Source organism: Ruditapes philippinarum, unplaced genomic scaffold (assembly GCF_026571515.1).
Source record: "Ruditapes philippinarum isolate M1 unplaced genomic scaffold, ASM2657151v2 ctg3741_1_1_1_1, whole genome shotgun sequence".
NCBI classification, from domain to species: Eukaryota; Metazoa; Mollusca; class Bivalvia; order Venerida; family Veneridae; genus Ruditapes; species Ruditapes philippinarum.
Window position 1 is genome coordinate 18,583 of NW_026853091.1, and position 27,766 is coordinate 46,348.

The window sequence follows — 27,766 nt, forward strand, 5'->3', positions numbered from 1 at the left end:
TCAGTTTCCATTCCTCAAAGACAGGTTTACATATAGAAAGCAACACACGTATTGTTCAGTTTCCATTCCTCAAAGACAGGTTTACATATAGAAAAGCAACACACGTATTGTTCAGTTTCCATTCCTCAAAGACAGGTTTACATATAGAAAAGCAACACACGTATTGTTCAGTTTCCATTCCTCAAAGACAGGTTTACATATAGAAAAGCAACACACGTATTGTTCAGTTTCCATTCCTCAAAGACAGGTTTACATATAGAAAAGCAACACACGTAGTGTTCAGTTTCCATTCCTCAAAGACAGGTTTACATATAGAAAAGCAACACACGCATTGTTCAGTTTCCATTCCTCAAAGACAGGTTTACATATAGAAAAGCAACACACGTAGTGTTTCAGCTTTCCATTCCTCAAAGACAGGTTTACATATAGAAAAGCAACACACGTATTGTTCAGTTTCCATTCCTCAAAGACAGGTTTACATATAGGAAAGCAACACACGCATTGTTCAGTTTCCATTCCTCAAAGACAGGTTTACATATAGAAAATCAACACACGTATTACTTTACCAATTTCATAACTGTGATAATATCTTAGTTTATCAAGTTAACGGAATTTCATTTCCACTTTTTTCAAACAGATATAATCATTCTTCCAATCGTACCAGGTAATTCCAGTACTATCTATTTTGCCAGGCTGGTTATAATACTGTCCATTTAGATTGGAATAGTGGCAATTATCATACCACCACGCACCATGCCAATCCTTCGCACAATTTGACGACGATTTATCATGGTCTCTATCAAACGTTGTAAACATCATTCCATTATGCCATGCAAGAGAATTTCCAGCAGTCCCACTGTATCCACTCACTTCCAGTTTGTAATTGTCTTCTTCCGGATATATCTTGAACTTACTGTACTTGGCATATGCACTGTTTCCCTCAAAATCTTCTATCTCTATTCGAAGTTCGTATACGCCATTTGATGTCAGAACACTCAAATATTCACTCACCGTTTAGATCGCTAAAACCGTTTCTATACTGAGCCCAATAACGATAAAAATCCGTTTCTCCATTCAGTCTTCTTTGAAATACTATCCAGCCACCACCGTCTGTAATTTGGTCACAGTACACTTGAATCCCCAGTTGTAATTTGTATATTCCATTTCCAATTATGTTCATATCTCTTAACGATTTACAGGAGGTTGGAGGTAATAAAAGTTCCATTTGTGAATATAAAGTAGTTATGAGAGTTGCGATGTTTTCATTTTGTTTGGTATTTTGCTGAACCTGTTCAGCCATACTTTGTAATACTTTACGGTCATTATCAGACGTTATTAAATTGACTTTAGACATATGTTTGACGGTCTCAAAGTTGGTTAATAATTGATCAGTATTATTAACAGCGATTTTGCAATAACTTTTAACATCTTCTTTGAGGGATATCAAATTGTTTTCAATCTTTGGAATTTCCCGTCGAAACCTTGCGGCCTCAGACTTTTCAGCGGTGAAGGCAGTCCTGAGTCTAGTAAAATCCTCTTCCAATGTATCCACTGTTTCAAAATCAATCTTACTAGCTTTTGTCACCACCGAAGGATTAAGCGGTTCTTTTCCAATGGTCGCATTTAACACTTTATCTATGTCGTCCAGTCGTTCTGTTATTTCAGCAAAATCTTCGTCTCTGAATTTAGATTCGGAGTTCGTCTTGTTTCTAAATGTTTGACTCTTGCCTTCAAACGATCAAGATCTTTTGTTGAACTTGCAAAACTTATTAAATATACACCAAGAAGAACTGTTACTTTACTAAACACCTGCATAGTTCTGTACAATTATGCAATTATCCTTTTTGTCATCAAATTTCTTGCAGCTTATATGTTTATTATATTAATCTGTTACTATTAATTTCAAACTTGAATCAATCTAAGCAATAATTTTTTAAAAATAAATGTTCACGTTCGTTCACTATTCTTTCGAAATATGACGATAAGGTTTCTCTCTAAGGAGTATTTATTGATAACAAATTATGTCAATTGGCCACGTAAATACTCTCATTCTAAAATAGCTGCAGATTTTTCTATTGCCTGTCAAAATAAAGCTGATCTGCCTTTAAACGACATAGAACCAATTATTTTGTCTGTATCTTAATTTAAGTTAATGAGAGGTACTTTATGTGCGTGGTACCAATATACGTAAGGTTAATTAAATAAATACGAGTATACACGACTAAGATATTATATACTTTGGAAGTGTATTCATTAGAGTCTAGCCTAACAAGTATAACTTTGTATTACAGGATGCGGTTTGTTTTAGTGCAATATAATCATTGGTGTTTACTTTATTTTACATGTGTTAAATATGAGATATACCAGTTGCTGTGAAATATATTCGTCTTTTTAGTCGCTAATCTGATATAGAACTAATCCATTCTAGGAGAAACAATTTTAAAGTTCATTTTGCCCAAAATTTACGTTCCTTCTGCGCTTTACTATATATTCTATAATGTCTGCATAAGCGTCTGCGTTTTAGCCTGTGCCAACTAATCCATTCTAGCAGAAACGATGATTTTTTACTTACATTTTGCACAAAATTTTACGTTCCTTACTTGTAATGAAATGGCTACCAATGTTTGATGTTCTAATAACTAGCATTTGCTGAGTCACAAATACATACAAACCTATCAAAACACTTAGTTTCATATAAACATCCTACAATACTGGAAAAAAACATTTCAATTTTAAGTTATAACTATCTTCAAAACACTATGTCGGAAATATAGATAGCTTCAACGGGAACCATAGTTTTTACTTGACCCCTACCTTCAAGCCAAATTCAATTACATGTAATTAAGGGTGTTTTCGTTAACTTACCAGTTCATACACAGTAACCTTATTTTGAATACGATTTTTTTCAGGAACTAAAATATACAAATTATCAATTGAAAAACTCATTCCTAATTTTGTCATTTTGAAATGAAATATAAAATAAATAATATAGTTTTGTTGTAACGATTCTTTAGTTTAGTTCAGTCAATTTTATTGTACACTTACATGTAACTATACAATGATCAGACAGAACAAAAATATATTTTAAAAGATAGAATTAGAATGGAACACAAATCTAACAAATGTTTTCTCTTTTTAGACAATAAATAGAATGTAAAATGCTCAACCTTATCAAAGAATCTGAACAACTGTACAATCCAACAAAATAGTAATTTGCGGTATGAATAAGAAAGAACATGTTGTATAGACAAAAATGGAACTTAAAAACTGTTTACTTGCAAAATGCATTTCTTTGTCAAAATTGTATTACATTCACAGTAATTTTGTATCGGTTTTGACATAAAAGGCAATAGATCGTTAAGCATTCTAACACGCTTCACATTATTCTCCCATCCAAATAGATAGGACTGTCGAGTGTAATATAACATGATTGATTCACAAAACAAAATGAATGTTTTCATGTTATATGACGTCAAATATAACGTCAATAAACCAAATGACGTCAGGAAACTTATTTCTACGCAAAGTGTAGTTCAAAATATTTTATATATTCTCTTTTTATGATGTATGTTTGAATTATTATAATATGTTCTTGCGTTGAAATATAATGAAGTTTATCGTTTCTTGTGTTGGAATATTTATCGTTACTAATCGGCCTACGTGATTATATTCCTGCACATTTGAACTCGTACTGTGACTTATTCTTCAACAAAACTTGATATACATATAATAATATATGGAACGCCGTGACTGTCTTATGTATGTTGACCCCTACCTTCAAGCCAAATTCAATTACATGTAATTAAGGGTGTTTTCGTTAACTTACCAGTTCATACACAGTAACCTTATTTTGAATACGATTTTTTCTGTTCGTTCATGTTTGTGTAACAATAACATCAATTTTGAATGTACATTAATTTTGTTTTAATAAAGGTTCATCTAGTACAATTTAAGAAGTGATCAAGAACATAACCATACATTTTTTAATGTCTTTAAAAACACAAATTCAAGCAATGTAGAGCGGCAGAAAAACACCCAGGAAATATAACTGTTAAAAAGCGGTGAGAATATATTTGTACTATTTAAAATGATCACATTTTTATGCCGACGTTTGTTGTTTGAACTTTTTTTACTTTGTTGTTTCACTAGGATATAACTATATTTATCAAATAAACGATGTTAATATATATCAATGCGGATTAAGATCACTGCAATCAGAAACTGTAATAAAACTTTAACAAACAAGTAATAAAGAAATAATTTTAAAAATGGTATCACTTTCAATGTATTTAACATAACGTGTATCAATAAGATTTCTACATACATGGAGTACGTACAGATCTATAGATAATCTTTTCTTATAATATGAGCAAAATTTAACTTTAAATTGGAAATATGTTCTATTGCATAGATATCTATCTAAGAAATGATACTTATTAAAATGATACGTGTGTTTATGACTAAGCCGGTTCTGTTCATCAAACCAGTGATCGTAAGTTCGAACTTTTCAAGCTAAATGCCGTCTTAAACCGTATTTATGTTTTAAGAATATAATTATAATTGGTTATATTAATGCAATCCACAACAGCTTAATTTTGTCTAGTTTGCTTGTATAAACTCGATTTAAAGCAGAATAACTAATCATTAATCATCAATTTCTCCACGAGTGACCGCCCAAAAACACTGGATCAGAAGTGATGGACAAGCGACAATAAGACTCAATGTATGAGGTCAAATGTCACGGTGAAAATTCGCCTTGCCCGAACATCGTAACAGCGGCCCCTAGATAGTCTGAAAGAAGGCTACATGATTGCAAAAAGACTTCAGTTAAACTTGACTTTAAGTAAAACTAAAATATACAAATTATCAATTGAAACACTCATTTCTAATTTTGTCATGAAATGAAATATGAACTAAATAATATAGTTTTGTTGTAACGTTTCTATTGTTTAGTTATGTCAATTTTATTGTACACATACATGAAACTATACAATGATCAGATTAAACAAAAGAATAGTTTAAAAGATAGAATTAGAATGGAACACAAATCTTTTCTAACAAATGGTTTCTCTTTCTATAGACAATAAATACCATGCTCAATGTTCAACCTTATCAAAAAATCTGAACAACTGAGACTATATAAACATTTCGGACAAAATGTTAATTTGCGTTATGAATAAGTAAGAACATAGTTACAGTATAGAATAGAAAAATGGAACTTTAAAACTGTTTACTTGCAAAATGCGTTTCTTTGTCAAAATGGTATTACATTTATTTACTTCTTCACAGTAATTTTGTATCGGTTTTTAATATAAAAGACAATAGATTCCTGTGCAATAGATCGTTAAGCGTTCTAAATCGCTTCACATTATTCTCCCATCAAATATATAGGACTCTCGAGTGCAATATAGCACGATAGATGCACAAAACAAAATGAATGCTTTCATGTTTTATGACGTCAAATATAACGTCAATAAACCAAATGACGTCAGAAAACTTAATTCTACGCAGAGTGTAGTTCAACATATTTTATAAATTCTCTTTTTATGATGTATGTTTGAATTATTATAATGTGTCCTTGCGTTGAAATATAATGATGCAAAGTTTATCGTTTCTTGCGTTGGAATATAATAACGCAAGGTTTATCGTTCTTGATCGGACTACGTGATTATATTTCTGCACATTTGAACTCGTACCGTGACTTATTCTTCAACAAAGCTTGATATACATATAATAATAAAACTGAACGATACGGATAATTACACAGTTAAAGAAACCAGGTCGGATGAACGCACCCATATCATGAACGAAAGTTTGAATTGGACCGCTGAACTGTGCAAATACCGAAAATGACAATGTATACGAACGTGCAAGGAATATATTTGTACTGGTCACGCGTTTACTGTAAGTAATTGACAGATTTTTCAAGAATCGCAAATGGTTCAATAAGATACGTTATTACAAAATGCTTGACAGTGAATGTACCTTGATCTAAAACTTGTTTTTCACTGGAGTAGATATTGTTAGAACCAGGTCGTTCTTAGCTGAAAGCCTTTCAAATATGTCATTAGCCCAGCCATGTACTCGTCCTAATAATACTACCGTATTGGGCAGTTCAATATATGATATCTTATGAATGAATATAAATATCGTGACAAGCATCGTATAATATCTTTATACATTGTAAATTGTAACAGCTATTGGCAAGTCCCTCCCCCCATTTCTGTATCCTATGCCCTCTACCGGGTTTGGATCAGTGCCTCATATCTGTATCCTATGCCCTTGTGTCGGGGCTGCGTTTCTTATTACAAGAAATAATGAATTCTTAAATAATATAGCGTAACAATATTTACGACTTTGAAACATAACAAAATTGATATAAGGCACTATTCAATGTCAGGGAACATTTATAACCAGTTAAGGAACTATGGAATAAGTCAACTGTACAGACATTTTTAATTCGAACCAGCTTTATATCTCAGCTCGTGATTTAATAAGTAAATAAAATTTGTAAGATTTACAATATAGGAACAATTCCTATTACAAGTTTCAACACCCAGCACGCAGGGGCCTATAAGTCAATATAAACTTATTATATACAATTTAAAAATATGATTTTTAATTTATTAAAAAGAAACAACATACAAAGCAAAGAAGAAAAATCGTAAATGCAGTGGTCTATTATTAAATTTCATATACGAAATATATTATAAAGAAGTAAAGCTTTTTAAAATTTCAACACAAGAAATTTAGTTATATACAGTATTAAGATGTTGTTTTATTTCTTCTTATTTTTAACAATCATGGTGATAAAATATATTGTATTTAGAATTTTATTCAATTAAGATCGAATTTTGACTGCTGAGCATTGAGGCAGCTTAACATTTCCTTTTGTCATTTAATTAAGATCGAATGTTGGCCACTGAATATCGAGCCACCATTAATTCCTCTTGTCATTCAGTTAACTGCTGAATATTGAGGAAGCTCTACATCTCCTCTTGTCATTCAATTACGATCGAATATTTACTGCTGAATATCGAACTAGTTACACTTCTCAGCTTCTCGTCATTCTCGTTATGTCGGATATGAAGCTGAATACTGACCCGTCTCAATTCAATATAGCACAAATGTTGAGCTAAAATTTGAAATACAATCAAACAATTTCATCCATAAATGATAAAAGATATTAGATCTTACATCTATCGTTAATCAAATATAAATTTATTTACAATATAATGATATGGATAATGGTATGTGTATACCAACAGTATTGAACCCGGCTTTCCTGCGCTTTATTGATTCGTATTAGACTGTATACCTTTGGCCACTCAAATTTCAGTATCTTGGTACTTATAAGTCTGGTTCCAAACATTATACAAAAGGCAGGCTATCCAGACTAGGAACGTAAATCCAGCTTCATAAAATGTACATATATAAGATATAGATATTCACTATTCAATGAACAAGCCATGAATACATTAAAAGCTAAAAAAAATATTATTTTATATCGCCATGTTTTATCTTTAAAATAAAAGGTCTTCATTTCTTTCCGTCGAAAAAAAAAACACTAAAAAACTGTAAATGCTAGTAGTAGGGGCCTAAAGACTTTCCAGACTTGATCCTTGGAATTCTTTACAGTAATAGCATCTTTTAGCGCGTAATATATTTAATATCCGTAATTTAATGCAAATATTATATTAACTCCCTTGTGTATAATTCTGTTACCACTATTGTTTTATTTGAGAATAATTTATCATAAATTGAATTTATGATACATTGTTTACTTATAAATAACATATTGATGAAATAAAATGCGTATTTTCATTTTCCATATTTTCATTGCAAAAAATCTATTTTTCACCGCTGTGAAACATATTTTCCGTATTTTTCAATGGTGTATTGCCGGACTACTTTCCTCAAAATAAACATCAAATAGAAGTGGAAGTATCTCGAGTCGTTAAGTCAAAATGAAAATAAATCATATATAACAAACGGAATCTATAAAATAGGAATAAATTTAATCCTCAAATCATCATCATTTGAAAATAAATCCTGTATTTACAGACAAAACTTAAATATCTTTCCTAGATGTGATGCTGTTATTTTTTTTCTATGTCATCAATTGTCATTTTATAGAGCTTTTATGATTTGACATAATTGTTACAAAAACTTTTAGAAATGGACTGTCGCTTAATTTACGAAATTTTTAAGTGCCTATTACAAAGCGGGGTGGGGTAAATTAAAAATTTTTTGATTTTGGAGAGATTTATCTGTGAACGTATGATGAAAAATTTTCATAGACGGACAAGTTTTGCCGGAAAACTACAAAAAGGGAAAGCTGACCCCCTTATTTCTGTTTTCCAAATTTGCCATGACTTCGATTCCATTTTGTAAAGTTCCGCCCTTTGTTTTCTCTTAAAAGGGCACACGGTTCTAATACGGGGGAAATACGCGCTTTTTCTTGGAATGGAAAGGGGAAGTGTGATTTGAAGGTTCCTTTAAAACCCCCCTTTTTTACACATCTGCAGATGTTTCTAAATTCATTTGTTTAAATGTTGAATTCTGCTTGAGCCGATGCTAGGGGCGTGGACGGGTATTTGCACTTTAACAGGCTCAAACAAACTGAGTCTGCAACATTTTCAAATTTGCCGTTTTGGCCATGAATACATAAAAAGCGAAAAAATACGCTCAAAATATAATTTTATGTCGCCATGTTTTATCTTTAAAATAAAAGGCCTTCATTTCTTTGCGTCGTAAAAAAAAAACACTAAAAAACTGTAAATGCTAGTAGTAGGGGCCTAAAGACTTTGACGACTTGATCTTTGAAATTCTTTACAGTAATAGCATCTTCTAGCGCGTAATATATTTAATATGTAATACATTAATTACTAAAATAATTATGTGATGGGATGAAAAGGAAAATATTAACAATAAACTTAACATCCTTAATTTGATGCAAATATTGTATTAACTCCCTTGTGTATAATTCTGTTACCACTTTTGTTTTATTTGAGAATAAATTTATCATAAATTAAGTTTATGATACATTGTATACTTATAAATAACATATTGATGAAATAAAATGCGTATTTTCATTTTCCGTATTTTCATTGCAAAAAAATATTTTTTACCGCTGTGAAACATATTTTCCGTATTTTCACTGGTCTATAGTCCTCTAAACAACATCAAATAAAAGTGGAAGTACCTCGAGTCGTTAAGTCAAAATGAAAATAACTCATATATAACAAACGAATCTTAAAATAGGAAAAATTTAAAACTTTTAAAAATTCATTTGAAAAAAAAATCCTGTATTTTAAAAAAAACTTAAAAGTTTTCTAATTGAACTGTTTTTTTTTTTTCTATTCATCAATTGCATTTTATAGGCTTTTTAAAATTTTTACATTAAGGTTTATCTAAAATTTTCACAAAGGGAATTTTGCAATGACTGCTCGCTTTTAAAACATTTCAGGGCGGGGGGAAAACTCGACTTTATTAATTTGGGAGATTTTCCTGAAAACTATGAGGGAAAAATTTTGTCACAGGGCCCGGGTTTTTCCGGGAAGTCCAAATTGGTAAAACTGACTCCCTTATTCTGCTTTTCCAAATTTCCCCGACCGACTTCCATTTTTAAAGTCCGTTAATGTTTTCGTTTAAAGGGACACGCTTTCTATTACTTGGGGGACAATACGCAGGCCGCTTTCGTGTGAAATGGCAAGGAAGTGTGACATTGGAGGTCTTATTTACACATCTGAGGATGTTTCTAAATTCATTTGTTTAAATGTTGAATTCTGCTTGAGCCGGTGCTAGGGGGCGTGAACGGGTGTTTGCACTTGAACAGGCTCAAACAAACTGAGTCTGCAACATTTTCTATTTTGCCGCTTTGGGCTTTCTTTATGGACTCTTATTTTCATTGTTCTGAGTAAACTCCATCTCTGAGTAGATTTTGTAAAAACCCTCTGCTAAGACCAAAAACGGAAATGGACCAGAATGATCTTAGTTACGGGTCTCATTTGTGGATACTATTATATGTTTATTATATTGCTGCACATATATACATATAGAATAAGCAGCTAAGAAAAAAAACAACAATAAAACAAAACAAAAAAAACAACATAAAATTATAATTAGAATGGAAATTTCAAGTTTTTTTCTATCAATAAGGCTTGTTGCATGAAAATTATCATACGATGAAATTTAATACTGTATCTTTTCTATATTTGATGTTTCTTTTTCTTTGTCATTAGTTCCCACGAACAGATATGGTTTACATTGGTATGGTCTCATTTGTGGATACTACTATATCTTTATTATACTGTACATATACACATACACAATACGCAGATATAAACATAAAGTAATAGTTAGTATGCAAAACGACTTCTTTGCCTCTTCATTCTTAAAGTTGTTTTTCAAAATGTTTAAATATTCTTATCTAATCAAATATACTGAAAAAATACGTTTGCACCGAGTGCATTGTGTTCTTGTTAAATTAATTATACTTTTGCATTTGATAATGCCGTAAATATAGTAAATGCGACAATAGTTTTATGTGTATGTATAGTTTTGTCTCCAAAATTTTTCAGTAAACATTATGACATCAATTCTTTGGATTATACAACATAACCGTCAAACATATTTCCTGTGGGATATTTCGATATCCATTTAAACTGTTTTGGACGGTTAAGCGAGTTCAATCCATTCCATGGACTATCAAGGTAAAAATGCAATTTAATCCGGGTGATATTTGTACAGAACATTGTACACATTTTGCAAACTTCAATCCTGCAGTCATTTCATAAGAGTATAAATTCTATTTTCACATTTTGCCTTCCTTATTTTTACTTTGAATGGTATCTAGTAAAATAATACATGTATATAACGTTAAATGTACTATTTTTTATATATATCTTTAAAACATATATGTATAAGGCACAATTTAATGTCAGGTAACATTTGCAATCAGCAACGTAGCTATGGAATAAGCCAACCTGACAGTGATTACACTATGCGTGTTCATAGTCTTTTTTCTTGATCAGCTATCGCGAGATAAGATAAGTCTCTTTAAAGTTTACATAAGGAAAAACTACACACGTATTACTTTATCAATTATTCATCGATTTTAAAACAGTTCTTTTCCTTGTTTAATATCTTTTTTAAATCATCTGAACGTTTTTTCCCTTTTATTTTTTAGTTGGGACGTAGCCCCAACTAGTCCCTTAAAAAAACCCCCAAATTTTCCCAAAACCATACGGGGTTTAACGCCCACTGCTGTGCCCGTTTTAAATCGCCACTTAAATGCTATATTGAAATTTAAAAACATTTACAACTTTAAGCTAAAATTCATAGTGATCCCCCCCGACCATGACCGGTTTTTCCCGCCGGAGTAAAAAATAGTGCTCTAAATTTTTCTAAAAAACCTTCGTTTATTGGGGAAAAAAGTGGAGACAAAAAATTTTATTTTTTTGAAAATAATGTCCCAATTAAACCCTTAAATTTTACGGTTTTTAGAAAGGGTAGCGGTATAATTTAAAAGGTTCACAAAATTCTATGAATGGGATAGTAAATTAATTGGGATAGTGCTTAAACCGCTTGAAATTTTTTTACTTACTCTTTTCCGCCTTATATAAAACATTTTTTTGTTTTAAATTTTCCCCAGTTTTTTTGAAAAAAAACCTTTTAATTTTGGGAAAAATTTTTTTTAGTTTTTAATTGCAAAGGGGTTTATTGAAATAAAATTGGCCAAAAGATGTAGATAATCTTTTTCGTCTCTGAAAAAGCCGAAAATTTAAATTTAAATAAATTTCCCGCCCAATTTCCCCGGTATTTTTTTTTCGACCAAATTTCACTTTTATCACCCTTTTTAAAAACTCATAGGCCCCGGTTTTTCCCAAAAAAGTTTTTTAATGTTTTTTAAATTTTGTAAAAAAAAATTCATATCATGTTAAAAAATTTACTAAAAAGGGTTTTCGAAAGCCGCCATTTTTTAAAGCAAGGGAAAGGGGCTTTGACGGGTGTAAAATTTTTTAAAAAAAAAGTACGGGGCCCCTTTCAATCCCCAATTTTAAAGAAATTTTTGGTTGATGGGGTACCACGGCGAAATTTAGTCAATAAGGGGGTTTTTGGTACCCCAATTGCCAATAGCCCTCTATTCATCAATGGGAAAATAGTGTTTTTTAATAAAAATTGAAACCACCAGTAAACGTATTTTCCCCTTTTGCTTTTAAAACATGGCGGCCCCCAAAACCCTTGTGTATTTTATTATACAGGGAAAAAATAAATTTTTTTTTTTTCATAAATAAAAAATCATAAAACCCTTTTGGGAAACCCCGATTTCCCCTAGGGTTTTAAAGGCTCAAAGGTATGTTTAAAAAAACAAATTTTTTTGAATTTGATGACTAAAATATTAAGTTTTTTTAATTATGAATTTGGGTTTTCCCAAAGGGAAAAAAATTTTTCGTAAAAAATTTTGGGAAGAAATTTTGGGAAAGATCTCGATTTCTTTCTTTCCCCAAAGACATTTCGATCATCATACGGGAAAGAAACGGGCAAAACCAAACAGTTTTTTAACAAATTTGATTTTAAACCCCAGATGTTTTCCCTTTTTACAGGAAAAACCGGCAAAACGCCAAACAATTTTTTGGTCTTGTAAAGGGCCGTTACGTCTTTTCCAAAATGGGGAAAAATTTTTTGAATATTTAAAGAATAATTTTTTTTTTCCCTTTTAAAACCCGGGAAAAATAATTTTTTTAAGAAATCAATAAAAATTTAAAGTTTTTTTTTCCCTTGTTGTTATTTTTTTTTTGTTGTTTTTTTTTAATCAATTAACCCCCAAGAAAAACTGTTTTAAAACTTTCACAACCGGGTAAAGTTTGACTGATAAAAAATTCCCCTTTAGTGGAAAATATTTGTGGAGTAATATGAAGAAATTTTAAATTTATATTATTTTTTTAAATCAAAAATTTTTCAAATTTTTTATGAAAAATTAAAATGCTGTAAACAATCATATTATAGTGAAAACAAATATTTACATTGTATACACACATTTTAAAACATTGTATATCCAGAGCCCGTTAAAATACATAAAAATGTATTTATTTTGTCCCCTGTTATACCCACTAAGAGAGTAGTATTGGATGTTTTAAAATAAAATCTCAAAAATTGATATTTTCGGGGAAAATAAAAGATTATTTATTTTTTAATACTCACTTGGGAAATTTGGCGGTATTGAGTAAAAAAAAAGTACAGTATAAAAATTAAAAAAAGACTAAAAAGTTATTACAAAAACCCAGGTACTTATATAATATTTTAAATGTTAATTTTTCCCCAAAACCAAACTTTTTTCCAAAAAAAAAAATGAAAAGGGCTTTTTTTTACCAGTGCCCACCACGGGTAAAGTTTTAACAGCCCCATTCCCATTTGGCAAATAATGCCAAAATACCCTTTTTTTTTCTTTTCAAAAGTTTAGAAAAAATCAAAAAAGTCAAATTCCCGTTTCAAAGCTAAACAATTTTTCTTAAATTCCCTTTTTAAAATTCCAATATGGTAAAAAAAAGATGATTTTTAAAAAAACCACTTTCCCCTTTTGTCTTTTTTTTTATGTTTTTAAAAGGGCTTTGAATGATATAAAAATTTTTTTGGGGAAAACCAATTTTGGGTTACAGGGGTATTTAAATTTTTTTCCCATCAAAATGCAAAATTTTTAAACCCCCCAATTATTTCATTAGCATTTTGGGGAAAAAATGGCCTTGTTTTTCCTTGAAAAAGTCTCCCGTTACAAGTTAAAATTTGCTATAAAAAACATAAAACTGTTAAATAAAAATTTTGGAAAAAATTTTTGCGGGAAACATTGCCCTTGCAAAAAAACATGCTCGGGCTTTTTTTTCGTTAAAATGGCAAAACGAGGGTAAATCTAAAAATTTCCCCAAAAAACACTATTTTGCCTCGATTTTTTAAAAATCAAAAATTTTTTTAAAAAGTGATGCCACTTCTCAAAGGTTTGAAAATATAAGAAAAATCTTTTAAGGGGTTGGGTTTCCACGTTCCTAGGGAAGTTTTTAAATTCAATTTTTTGGGGTTTCTTTTTACATCCTTTTTCAACAAAGTCCAAAATTTTTGGGGCATAAATGCTTGAAGGGGGGGGTTTCACAAAAGGTAAGAAAGGAGGGTGTACCCAAAAAGGGGGTATTTCTCACTTTATGTGTAGAAAAAATATCACAAAAAAAAAGGAATTTAGTATTACTATGAGAAATTTTTTAAAAAGAAATTGTTTTTTCCCAAATATTTTTAAATAGTATTAATTAAAAAGCCCTTTTTGGGTATGACGCACACAAATCTAGTGCTCTGAATTAAAAAATGTAAGAAAGAACAAATAAGAAAAAGCTTTTTTTAAAAATTTTTGCATTTTAAATATAATTTTTATTGCTTTTTTTTAAGGTGGACTGTGTCACTGCCCAAGCAAAGGGAAGATAAGCATCCCCACAGCATCACATTTGGTGGGAATCTCCAGTTTCCCGATGTAGTGAAACATAAAATGTATAGGCACCCTTAACACTTTGGACTAGTTTTGGGGTATTTTTTGAGGGGTGTCCCGGGAAATTTAATCCCCCGTCAATAGTAAAGGCCAGTTCCATGAAAATTGTGTTTAAAAGGGAAAAAATTTAAAAAATCGGGTTTTTCCCCCTTAACCAATCAATTTCTTTACCTTATATTCAGTTGGGGGGGTAATGTAGGATGGGTTTCTTTTCCCGGGAAAGGGGGCTGTCAAATTAAATTTTTTTTTTTTTAGCTTGTTTTGTGTTTTCCCTTTGGACCGTTTTTGAATAAAAGACATTGCAAAATTTTTTTACCTTTTTAAAACAAGTTACCTTTAAAAGAAAGTATGTCGAAATCTTAACAAATTTTATCCCTTGATTTTTTGAAATTGACCCCGAAAAATTTTAAACCCTTTTTTTAAAACCCCCATCGCTTTGGGCGTCGAAAAAGAAAATGCAAATGACATTTCAGTTTAAATTTTGGAAACTTTTCGTTTTTGGAGCATTTTGTAGGATTTTTGATGAAAATAAAAATGTTTAAAGATAGGATAAAATTAAAATTTCCCAGAGACAAAAGAAAAGATTAGTGATCTGGTGTATTTTTACCGAACAGTTTCTTGTTTTTTTTTTGCATGATAATTTTTTTTCCCCCTCGTTAGGGACCTTTTTTTCTTTATATATTTGTATTATGAGCGTATTTGGGGTTAAAAAGTTATAAAGTGCCCCTGGTTTTAAAAATGTAAACTTACTTTGCCTGGTGTTAAAAAGAAAGTAAAAAAACCTGAGAATTGAAACTAAAGAGAATAAATTGTTGTTATTAGTCCCCCTTCTTTTTCATTAAGAGGGGGCTAAAGGGTGACCCCTTTTTGTATGTCAATGAAAGTGAAAATTTTGGGTATTTAAAAAAATGGTTAAAAAAGTAAGGTTCATCATTATTTTTGGTTTTTTTAATTTTTATATTAAAAAAACTTTTAAGGGGATTTAAACATGTTTTTTTATTTTTAAATTTATGCCCGCCTGAAATAGGGGGGGAGAATATAATTTGGGTTTAACCTCCCGTCGGTATTGGAATTTAAAGTAAAAATTTTTTGGGTTTTAAATTTTTCTGTGTTCTTCCATTTCCAAATTTTACTTTTGGGGAAAAAAAGGGTTTTCCCCATTTTGGGGGGAAAATTATTTTTTTTTTTAAAGGGGTTTTTTGGGGAATTTTTGTTTTATAAAGGAAAAAAAACCATAGTCTTTAACTTTAAAACATTTTGGTTTTCCCCTTTACACCCCCCTTGTCCCGAAATATGAATATAACTAGATTTTGGGATTTGAAGGGGAATTTTTTTATTTTTGAATTTTTTCCAAAAGTGATTTTGAGACATTTTAAGAGGAAAGTGCAATGTTTCAAAAACCCTAAACTCCTTAAATTTGCTTTCATTTTTAATTAATTAAAACCTTAAAAATTTAAAAAATGCTTTATTTAAAAAAACTGAATCTTTTAAATTCAAAACTTGGGAAAACTTTTGAAATTTTCCCAATTGGTCAAAAAAACCCAAAAAACCTCCATTTCCTTTTTGTTTTTAGCTCCCCCTGTTTTACCCCAAAGTTTTACAGGGGGCAAGCTTTTTGGTTGATCCCTTTTTCGTTTTCCCGGGCCCGGTAAAATTTTATTTTAAATTAAAATTTCATTTTAAACCCCGAATAACCTAATTACCAAACCTTTAAAAGAATGTTTCCCTTTGGGGTTTTCCCTTTAAAAATTGGGGCCAAAAGGAATTTAATTCCCTGCTGAACTCTGGTTTTCCCTGGGAACCCGAAAAGGAAAAAAAATTTTAAATAAAATTTATCTTTAAAAAAAACCCCTAAAAAGCTAGAGCTTTGATATTTGGCTTGGGGAAACAATCCCTTTAGTGGGGGTTTTAACCAAGGTTTTTTTAAAAAAAGCCCCCGGGGGCAAATTGGGCCCCCCCCAGGGGTCATTGATTTTCCCTATGTGGGATATAGTAAAATTTATAAATTTTTCTTTTAAAAAAACCCAAAAAACTAAAAGCTAAAATATTAAGCATTTAAACAAACATTAATTTAGGTTTTCCCAAATTTGTTCAAATAAAAAGGCCCGGGGTCAAAAATTGGTCCTGCCCCAGGGGGGCCCTTAAATTTTTTAAAAAGGGAATTTAGTAAAAAATTTAAAAAAAACTTCTTTTTAAAAAAACTAAAAAGACTAGAGTAAAGATATTTAGCATGGAAAAAATTTCTAAGGTTTAGTGTTTTACAAAAAAATTGTTAAATAAAAGCCCTGGGGGTCAAAATTTGGGTTTCCCCGCCCCCAGGGGGTTTATTAATTTTCTTTAAATGCCCAAATTTGTAAAAACTTAAAATTTTTTTTTTTAAAGAAACCCAAAAAGCTAGAGCTAAAATATTTTTGGGATGAACAAACCTTTTAATGGGGTTTTCCCAAACCCAAATTTGTTCAAAAAAAAAGCCCCGGGGGCAAAATTGGCCCTTTCCCCGGGGAATTCCCTTGATTTTCCCATATTGCAATTTTTAAGTAAAAAAACCCCCTTAAAAATCCCCTTTTTTAAAAGAACCCAAATAGCTAGAGTTATTATTAATTAGGTTGGAAAATTTTCTAGGTTTAGTTTCTAAAAGGGTTTTTTCAAATAAAAACCTGGGGTTTAAAAACTGGGGCCCCGCGGGCCCCGGGGGTTGTATTTGGGTTTTTTAACAGTAAAGTGTTAAAATAAAAACCTTAAAAAAAACTTCTTTAAAAAAACCCAAAATTTCAATTTAAGGGGCTAAATTTTTAATTTTTTTTTTACAATTTTTTTAATTTTTCTTATGGGGTTCTTCCAAATTTGTTTTTAAAATAAAAACCCCTTTTTGGGGGTTTAATTTGGCCCCTTGGGAGGAATGGGGAAAAAGGGGAAAATACAGGTTAAACCAACCTCAGAGCCATCATTTGGCCCCCTTTTATTTAAAAATTTTTTTTACCTTTTATTATACATGTTTTTAATTATGGGTTGTCCAGAGAAATAAAATGGAAAAGAAATTGTGAAATTTTTTTTTAAACTTTTTTCACAGCGAAAATCAAGTGAAGGAAAGGTTTTTTTTTTTAAAGAACCCTAATTTTTTTGGGGTCGCCTTTAAAAGGTGACCCTAATAAAGGGGGTTTTCTTTTGTTTCGGGGCGGGGCCTTTTGTCGTTTTTCGGCCCTCCCTAAAAAGCTTGTCCCCCCGGGGTCTTTAATCACTATTTTTAAGGGGGTTTATTGACTTCAAAACCTTGGATGCACAAAAGCTTTTCTTTTAAATAAACCCGGGGAAGTGGGCCAAAAAAAAATTTTCCACAAGGGGACGGGGTAATCCTTTTTTGCCCCCTTTCTTTAAAATTTTTTAAGTTTTTTTGCCCTTTGTTTTTGTTAATTTTTTGGGGTTAAATTTAAAATTTTTTTTCCCCGGGCCATTTCTCTTCACAAAAAAAAGCTATGGACTTGATACTTCACTAGGATGATAGATCTCATTAAGAAAAAGTGCAGTGCACAAGAACCAGTACACTGTACTTCCTAATTTTTGAGTTATTGCCCCTTTTGTTAATTTTCATATTTTAATTTTTGTCCGGGCCATTTCTCCTAATGAAATAAAAGCCATGGACTTCGAAACTTCATTAGGATGTTAGGTCTCATTAAGAAGAAGTGCAGTGCACAAGAACTGTTTACTCTGCATTTCTTATTTTTTTGAGTTATTTGCCCTTTGTTTTTTCATACTTTTAAATTTTGTCCGGGCCATTTCTCCTTAAAGTATAAAAGCTATGGACCCTTGAAACTTCATAGGATGATAGATCTCATAAGAAGAATGCAGTGCACAAGAACTCGGTACTCTGCATTTTTCTTATTTTTTGAGTTATTTGCCCATTGTTGATTTTCTTTCTTTATTTTTTGTCCTGCGTCTATTTCTCCTTCAAATTTGAAAAATATGGATTGAAACATCATAGTATGAAGATCTTATTGATAAGAAGTTTCAGTGTTCAGGGAAAAGTACTCTTTAACTTATTTTTTTTTAAATTTTGGCCCCTTTTTATTTTTCTATTTCATTTTTTTTCCCGGCCATTTTCTCCTAAACTACATTGTTAAAAAGGCGACACATCCAATTTGCCCGGAAATTTAGTTTCCTGCTTAATTTTACCCAAAATTTTCAACTCTTAAAAAAACATTTTACAAAAACTTTTAAAAAAATGGGGTTTTCTGGATAAATTTTTTCAATGATATTACACTTTAAAACTTAAAAAAAAGTTGAGAGCTGTGAGGGAGAAAATCTTGTGTCAAAAAACCAAAAACTAAAATTACTTTTGGGTTTTGGGAAATTTTTCCGTATATATTTCATGAAAACTGTTTGGGGAAAAAAGGATTAAAATATTGAAGGAATTTTTATTGAAAACTTTAAAAAACGTTATACCGTGGGAAAAAGATTAGCATGAAAAATTGCGTAAACAAAGGCCCTTATAAGTTCTAAAAGAAATGGCCCATTCATATAAATGTGATGCAAAAAATATTGACCATTTTAGTGTTTAAATTGAAAACTGATACAAAAAATTTGATAAAATAAATTTACAATTTATTATTTTTTTTTATAGCTTTTTTCCCCCCCTTTATAAATTCCCGTGTTTTAAAAAATCAAGCTGCATTTCTCTGGGTTTGCCTTTTAATTTACTTGTTGCTCTTGTTTAAAAAAAACCAATAAAAGGGTTTTTGATCGCCTACACGTACATGTAACCTAAATATTATTAAATTTTTAAAATGTTTGTCCCTAGAATAATTGTATAAAAATAAATGTTCATTTAAAATGAAATTTTGCACTTTATATTTTCAACCCGGGAAAAAACCCTTTACTCATTGAATTTATCTGCCCCCCAAAAAAAAATAGTTATTTTTATCCCTTTATAAAAGTCCCAAATTTCGTGCCCTTTAGCAAATTTGATTTTTAAACTGAAAAATTACTCTTCTAATGAAACCCATTTTAAATTTTTAGATTTTCTAAATTTTGTCAGGGTGGTTATAAAAAACTGTCCCTTTTAAATTTTGGGAACTGGCAATTATTAAACCCCCCCGCACCAAAAGGGCGTATTTTTTTCACAATTGACCACCGAGCGTGTAAACCCGATCTCTATCATAAAGTTGTAAAAAATATTCCCTTTTGCAACTCAAAAAAATTTTCCAGCCCTTCCACTGTAAACCAACCAACCCCCCCCCAGTTTGTTAAATTGGGCTTCTTCCCCCGGGTATAAATTTTAACTTACCCGTTTAGCCCTAGGCACTGTTTCCCCCAAAAAACTTTTATCTCTAAATTTGAAGTTCGTTTTTCTCCATATGAAAGTCAGTAACTTTAAAAGATCATTAACCCAAAGCCAGAATCAAACCCTCTTTAAACACAAGCCCTTTCTAAACTCAGTCCAGTTTCGATAAAAATCTGTTTCTCCATTCAGTCTTCTTTGAAATACTATCCAACCACCGCCGTCTGTAGATTGATCACAGTAAACTTTAAACCCCTGTACCAATTTGTATATTACATTTTCAATGTTGCTCATATGGTGTACCCATGGTTTTCGACAGGAATTACCAAAATGTAAGGAGTTGATGTGCGAGAATAAATTAGTTACAAGTATTTTAATGTTTTCAATCTGTTTAGCCATTTCCTTATCATTGACAGTGTTTAGTTGTACCTGTTCTGATATACTTTTAAGCAATTTACGTTCATTTTCAGACATAAATATAACGTCGTCAGACATATTTTTGGCCGTTACAAAGTTGGTTAATAATTGCTCAGTATTATTAACAGTTGCTTTGCAGTAACTGTTTACATCTTTGCTAAGAGAAACCAAATTGCTTTGAATCTTTGGAATTTCCCGTCGGAACCTTTTAGCCTCAGACTTTTCCCCAATGAACTCAGCCCTGAGTCTCGTAATATTCTATTCAAATGTATCCACTATTTCAAAATATATCTTACCAGTTTTTGTCGCCGCTGAAGGATTGAGCTGTTGTTTTCCAATGGTTTCATTTAACAATTTATCAATGCCATTCAGTCGCACTGTTATTTCAGGAATATCTTTGTCTCTGAGTGTAAATTCGAAGTTAAGTCTAGTTACTAAATGTTTGACAATTGACTTTAATCGATCAAGTTTTTCTGTTGAACTTGTCAAACCAATGATATATAATACGAGAAGAAAAACTTTCACTTTACCACATAACTGCATATCCATATTTGTTTTCCACCGTTTTTAAAGCTAGTACACACGATTCGTCTTGATCTATGATCTATGATTATTTTCTAAACAACTTGAAACAATCCAAGTTCTTTATCGATAAGAATAAAAATGTTGATACCGTTTGTTCAATATTCATTGGAATAATGGTGAAAGTTATCGTCATACATTCTTTATATTTCTAAATCTAAAGAGCCTTTATTGTTGTTTCATTTATGTCAAGTTGGCACTTTATTGCTCTTAGTTTCAAATTGGGTGTTGGCTTTTTTCTTGCCGCCTCTAAAAAAAACAAAAAACTCTTTATTCGAACAAGTAGGATCCAATTACATAACATGTCTTACGTTTTAAGGAGATGTACTTATTGTACATGATGTAATTATATCACTGATGCTTATGCAATAATAATAATAATAAAATTACACAGAGTAAAATGTTTTTAAAATGTATAGTCATTAGAGCCAAACCTAACAAGTGTATATTTTTTGTTTTACATAATGTCGCTATTTTTTCATGTAATTTGTAACCTTTGTCTATCACTTTATAACATACAAATGGTCCAACAGTAATGTTACAAATTTTCATATTTTCCGGCCTCATATGTAATCATAAGATAAAATGTTCATAGATGTGTTGCACTTTCATATAGAACACTTACAATAAACTCATTCCAGTTTATTAACGCTTTTATTCGTTTTATTCGTTAAATAGAATTCTATATGCTAACTTAGCTTATATCCTCTACATCAATCAAAGATTGTATCAGTTTCAATCTTATCATCCCTGATAAGATCATTTAACTATCGTGTCTGCGTAGCTGAAATAATTTTTATCTAATGTGTAACTAATGATATATCCGAATCAACATGTGGCAAAAATCAGTGTGGCAAAAGTTCTGACTGCTTTAAGAAAAAGATTCCCGTTTGCAAGTGTTTCTAGTTACTTGTTAACCTACACAAAGAATGAAAATCAAATTTGTATCACTTTTTTCAGATAATTATTTCAGATAATCAAATTACTGGTGACATAAAAATCCAGGTTGAGATGAATGTTAAACAAGCTTATCATCCTGAATCTTCATTCGATAAATACATTTAATTGTTGAGCTTTATGTCGAACTAGCTTGAAATCTCGACTCGACATATAATATTGACAAAAAATTCTCGACATTCAACTTTGATCAAATGTTGAGCATAATGTTGAGCCAGCTTCATTTCTCAGCTCGACATTCAATATTTATCACATGTTGAGTTGAATGTGAGGCCGGCTTCATATCTCAGTTCGACATTCAAGATTGACTAAATGTTGAGCTGAATGTCGAACCAGCTTCAATTATGTTTTATTATAAATTAAAAAGGAGCAACATGTATGCAAAGCATAGAAGAAAATCGTAAATTCGGTGGTAAATTATTCAATTTCATATTCGAAGTATTGTATATAGAAGCAAAGCTTATCAAAATTTCAACACCAAAAATCGAATTGTATACAATAATCTTGTTTTATTTATTATCATTTAACAATCCTGGTGATGGAATAGAAAATAATTAGAATGGTTAATATTAACTTGTTTTAATAAAAATCTCTTGTTTTGCTAAATATTGACTCAGCAATACCTCTCCGCTCGTCAATAAATAAATAAAGATCGGGTGTTAGTCAGCTTTACATCTCCGCTTGTCAATAAATAAATTAAGATCGAATGTTAGTCAGCTTTACATCTCCACCTGCCATTCAATTAAGTCGAATGTTGAATGCTACCCTTCTCAGCTGCTCGTCATTTGCTTTATGTCAGATGTTAAAGTGGATGTTTAGCCATCTTAAATTCACATCTAGTCACTAACTAATGATCTGATGTTGAGCTTAAACTTGGAATATAATCAAACAAATTCATGTTTTACAAATAAATAAAGATCACAGAGCTTACATCTATTGTTAATTATATATAAATATATTAAAGCATATAGTGATAGATTAATGACAGGCATATGCCGCCAGTATTGAGCACGGCGTTTCTGCGCTTCTGCGATTCTGATTATACTCAATACCGTTAGTTATTCGAATTTCGATGTCTTTGTACTTAAATCTACCAAAGGTCCTGAAAGATTACCTTAAATGGTCATAGCAAATCAATTTTCGTTGATAATGAATCATTACCCTACATCATTGAATATTTAAAAAAATGAAACAACTTGGTAAAAGATGCATCAATAAATATATATTTGCTAAATACATGCGCGAAGAAAGTTACCAATTCGCCAGCTGCAAACGTTTTTATGGTAAACTACCAATCCCCAGCTGCAGACGTTCTACACACGTTTTTATGGTAAAATTACCAGTTCCCAAAATGTTTCTATGGTAAATAACCAATCCCCAGTTTCACAGGTTATTATGATAAAACAGTCCCCAGCTACACACGTTCTTATGATCAGTCCCCTGCTTTAAACTTCTTTAGGGCCCATTTCAAGATACTATTACTTGCAAAACATATTTATAGGAAGTTCCTGAAATATACGTATGTATGGTACATGTTGTAATGCATATTCAAAAGAGGTTTGGCATTTGACTTGTTTTTTCTGAGGGATTATGACTGAAATTTATGCGATTTTCACTATCAAAACGTTTATTAATATCTAGATAAAGCTTGATGTAAAATGACAATACATTACATGCAAATTCTCAGAGATAGTCAGGACCACCCTTCCTCCCAATCTTCTGATACACGGATGCGTATTTAAAGTAAATTACTAGCCACTTCTATTTATCGGAAATCACATTTCCTGAATACACATATGATACATGTATTCCTGATAAATTTCTTGCCACTGGTTATTCATGTTCTTATTTTAAATAGGCCGTCCCATGTATTACACTTATCTATTGTAAATAAAATATTCTAGGCTTTATACATGTACATATGTAAACGTATTTATTGCAAATCAGCAGCCCTTGGTACAGTAAATTGTCAGTTTCTGGTTAGCCTTTACTGCATTTATTTCAAATTGCAAACGTATTTATCGCAAATAAGCAGGTCCTGGCGGGTAAATACGTATTTGTGGTAAATTACCAGTTCCTGGTTATACACATTTTTAAATTACTACATGTACATTAAACGCAACCAAAAACTTATTATCTCTAGCTAACACGATATTTGCAACAGGTTATTTCATTTCTTCAAAGTTTAGAGAGTCTGTCAATCAGAAAGAAAGATTTTCGGACGGACGGACCAGACGGACCAAACAAACTAATAAAACCAATGAGTTGCCATGCTTTACTGGCGATGCCTAGCCGTGGCTCTATATTTTCTTTGAAGAAAGACATACTATTAAAAGTTTCTTACTCATGTGCAAACACTAAACGATACTTTCTCTACATATTACAACATAATATTACAAGCAACTTCCAATTATAAAACATACACATTAGTTAGATATTAATATTCACTGACGAAAACTTACTCAAAGATCGGGCATTAAGTTATTTGTTAATTTAAAAAAAAGAATGAAAAAAAAGATGCTTCATATAAAAATTTGTATCGTCATGTTTTAGAATGTAAAATGAAAGGCCTTCACTTAAAAAAACCCTATAAATGCTAGAAGTAGAGTGCTATAGGCTTTGACAACTTGATCCTTGGAAACGCGTAATATAATATTAACTATTCTAACACGACCCGCATTTTTCCCTATTGAAGAACATATAAGAACCGAAAGTGTGTGCTATTATGCAATAGAGTCACTGTTTGATGTTCTATATTTAGACATGTGACGTAATCATTATACATGTGTCGTAACCACTATAAAATCCGACGCACTGACAATAAGTACGGAAACTAATCAGGTGCAATTTTGCTTAATAGCAGGTGCGGCAACATTTATTTGTTTCTGTCGTGTTAGAATCGAAATAATATATCCAAATCGGGGATTTTATCACTGGATAACATCAATGTTTGTCGTTCGGATGCGCATCATTATATCACTCGGGCTACGCCCTCAAATCACAGTTTGGGATATATTATTTCTTAAATATAATTATGTGATGGGATGAAAGGGAGATAATTCACTATAAAATTAACATCCTTTTATTTGATGCAAATATTGTATTAACTCCCTTGAGTATACATGTAGTTCTGTTTCCACTATTGTTTTATTTGAGACTTTGAGTACAATAGGGTTTAAGCAGTGAAGTTTTATTTGAATTTATGATATATTGTGTACTTATAATTGAAATATTGATGAAATAAAATGAGTTTTTTCATTTTCCGATTTTTCATGAAAAAATAATTGTTCACTGCCACGAAACATAATTCCCGTAATTTACACTGATGTCTTTCCGGACTTCTTTCTTCTAATTTAAAATTACACACAATTTAAGTTGAAGTCTCTCGAGTCGTAGGTCTAAACAGTTAACTCGGATATAATTAACAGACAATTCAAGTTTTTGCCTGTCAATACGGAATGTATTTTAATCTTGTGGTATGAAACTTATCATATTTCAAACAAATCCTGTATTTACGGAAAAAGACTTGAATATATTTTCTTTATAATAATGTGATGTTTTTTTCTATGCCATTAATTGTCATTTTATGGAGCTTTAGAGATTAACCCATCATGTAAAAGAGGTCACGGTAGGTCAATGAAGTGCTCGCTTATATTTGGATGCCTGCTACATGTACATACTCTGCAGCACAGATAAATCTCAGATTTGTTAGATTTGCAGACATTGACAACGTGTTGGTGACACAGGACATATTTTGGCACTAACTAGTTAGATGGTTGACTTAATAATTCTGTAGATATTATTATATTATTATGCTATAATATGCTGTAATACACATATACAATAAGCTGATAAAAAACAACATTTAATAATAATTAGTATGGAAGACGACATCTTAAACGAGTTCTTTTACAAAATATTTAAATATTTCTTCCTAATCGTATATTCTGAAAAAAAAAAACAACATTACGTTTGCACCGTGTGCATTACGTTCCAGATAGTGAAATCAATTATTATCTTTGCATTTGATAATTCGGTACATGTAGTAAAATGCTAGTTAGATGGAATCTGGTTATTGATTTTAATTATAAATATTGATTTTTCATGGAAACATTAGTTTTATATGTATGTTTAGTTTTTTCTCCATAACTTTGAACGCGGCACGCATCCAAATTCATATTAATTTGCATGAATATTTTGGAAATGTATTTAAAAATAAAATATTGTGGGATGATCACATAAAATAATTTACATATTGCAATCGGCGCTTACAATCCAAGAAAATTAGCAAATAGTGGAATAAATATGCAAAAGCAGCCTATACTCTGTTAGTAACGCAGTAGAAATATGGTGATAAAATACTGCAAAATCCGTCAAAAACCGAGCATAACATGTAAAATTTTACTTGGATCTTAAGTGTTTATATCTTCCTTAAAATGTTAGTACATTTTTTTCAACATTGATTTTCTTGAAATAAATTTTGCTCATCTGGAGGCGTTCAGCTTTAATAAACGTTATGACAATTGTTTTAAATTGTTACAGATACATCCTATCCCACGAACTTTCAAGGTCAAACTGTTAAATTTTTATCCGGATGATGATATCCGTACAGGACATTGTAAACATTTTGCAAAAGCGAATCCTGCAGTCATTTCAAAACAATATAAGTTCTAAAGTCACAATTTGCCTTCCTTATTATATCTTTGAATGAAATTTAATATAATATATGACGAAAATGTTGACGGTATCTTCATATAGATTGAAGACTTGGAAACAATACATACATGTATGAGGCATTATTTAATGTCAGGTAACATTTTTAATCAGCACCGTAACAATGGAATAAGTCAACCTGACAGTGATTCGTCTGTTCAGTTTCCATTGCTCAAAGACAGGTTTAAATATAGAAAAGCAACACACGTATTGTTCAGTTTCCATTTCTCAAAGACAGGTTTACATATAGAAAAGCAACACACGTATTGTTCAGTTTCCATTCCTCAAAGACAGGTTTACATATAGAAAAGCAACACACGTACTGTTTAGTTTCCATTCCTCAAAGACAGGTTTACATATAGAAAAGCAACACACGTATTGTTCAGTTTCTATTCCTCAAAGACAGGTTTACATATAGAAAAGCAACACACGTATTGTTCAGTTTCTATTCCTCAAAGACAGGTTTACATATAGAAAAGCAACACACGTATTTCTTTACCAATTTCATAACTGTGATAATATCTTAGTTGATCAAGTTAACGGAATTTCATTTCTACTTTTTTCAAATAGATGTAATCATTCTTCCAATTGTACCAGGTAATTCCAGTACTATCTATTTTGCCAGGCTGGTTATAATACTGTCCATTTAGATTGGAATAGTGGCAATTATCATACCACCACGCACCATGCCAATCCTTCGCACAATTTGACGACGATTATGAGAGTTGCGAGGTTTTCATTTTGTTTGGTGTTTTGCTGAACCTGTTCAGCCATACTTTGTAATACTTTACGGTCATTTTCAGACGTTATGACATTGTCTTTAGACACATGTTTGACCGTCTCAAAGTTGGTTAATAATTGATCAGTATTATAAACAGCGATTTTGCAATAACTTTCAACATTTTGTTGAGGGTTATCAAATTGTTTTCAATTTTTGGAATTTCCCGTCGGAACCTTACAGACTCAGATTTTTCCTCGATGAAGGCAGTCCTGAGTCTAGTAAAATCCTCTTTCAATGTATCCACTGTTTCAAAATCAATCTTACTAGCTTTTGTCGCCGCTTCAGGTATGGAATGTTCTTTTCCAATGGTCGCATTTAACACTTTATCGATGCCATTCAGTCGCACTGTTATTTCATCAATATCTTCGTCTCTGAGGGTAAATTCGAAGTTAAGTCTAGTTTCTAAATGTTTGACAATTGACTTCAGTCGATCAAGTTCCTTTGTTGAACTTGTCAAACCAATGACATATACCATGAGAAGAAGAACTTTTACTTTGCCAAATAACTGCAT

General features: G+C 31.2%; 1 protein-coding gene across 1 annotated transcript; it reads right to left on the reverse strand.

The window, feature by feature from the left end:
* LOC132733675 (fibrinogen beta chain-like) lies at positions 1-27,766 on the reverse strand. Its single transcript, XM_060720339.1, has 4 exons — positions 27,434-27,766; positions 19,949-20,480; positions 1,482-1,728; positions 1-1,006 (listed from the first exon to the last, which is right to left on the reverse strand). The coding sequence occupies exons 1-4, from the start codon at positions 27,764-27,766 to the stop codon at positions 604-606; spliced, it is 1,515 nt and encodes a 504-aa protein (XP_060576322.1). The 3' UTR covers positions 1-603.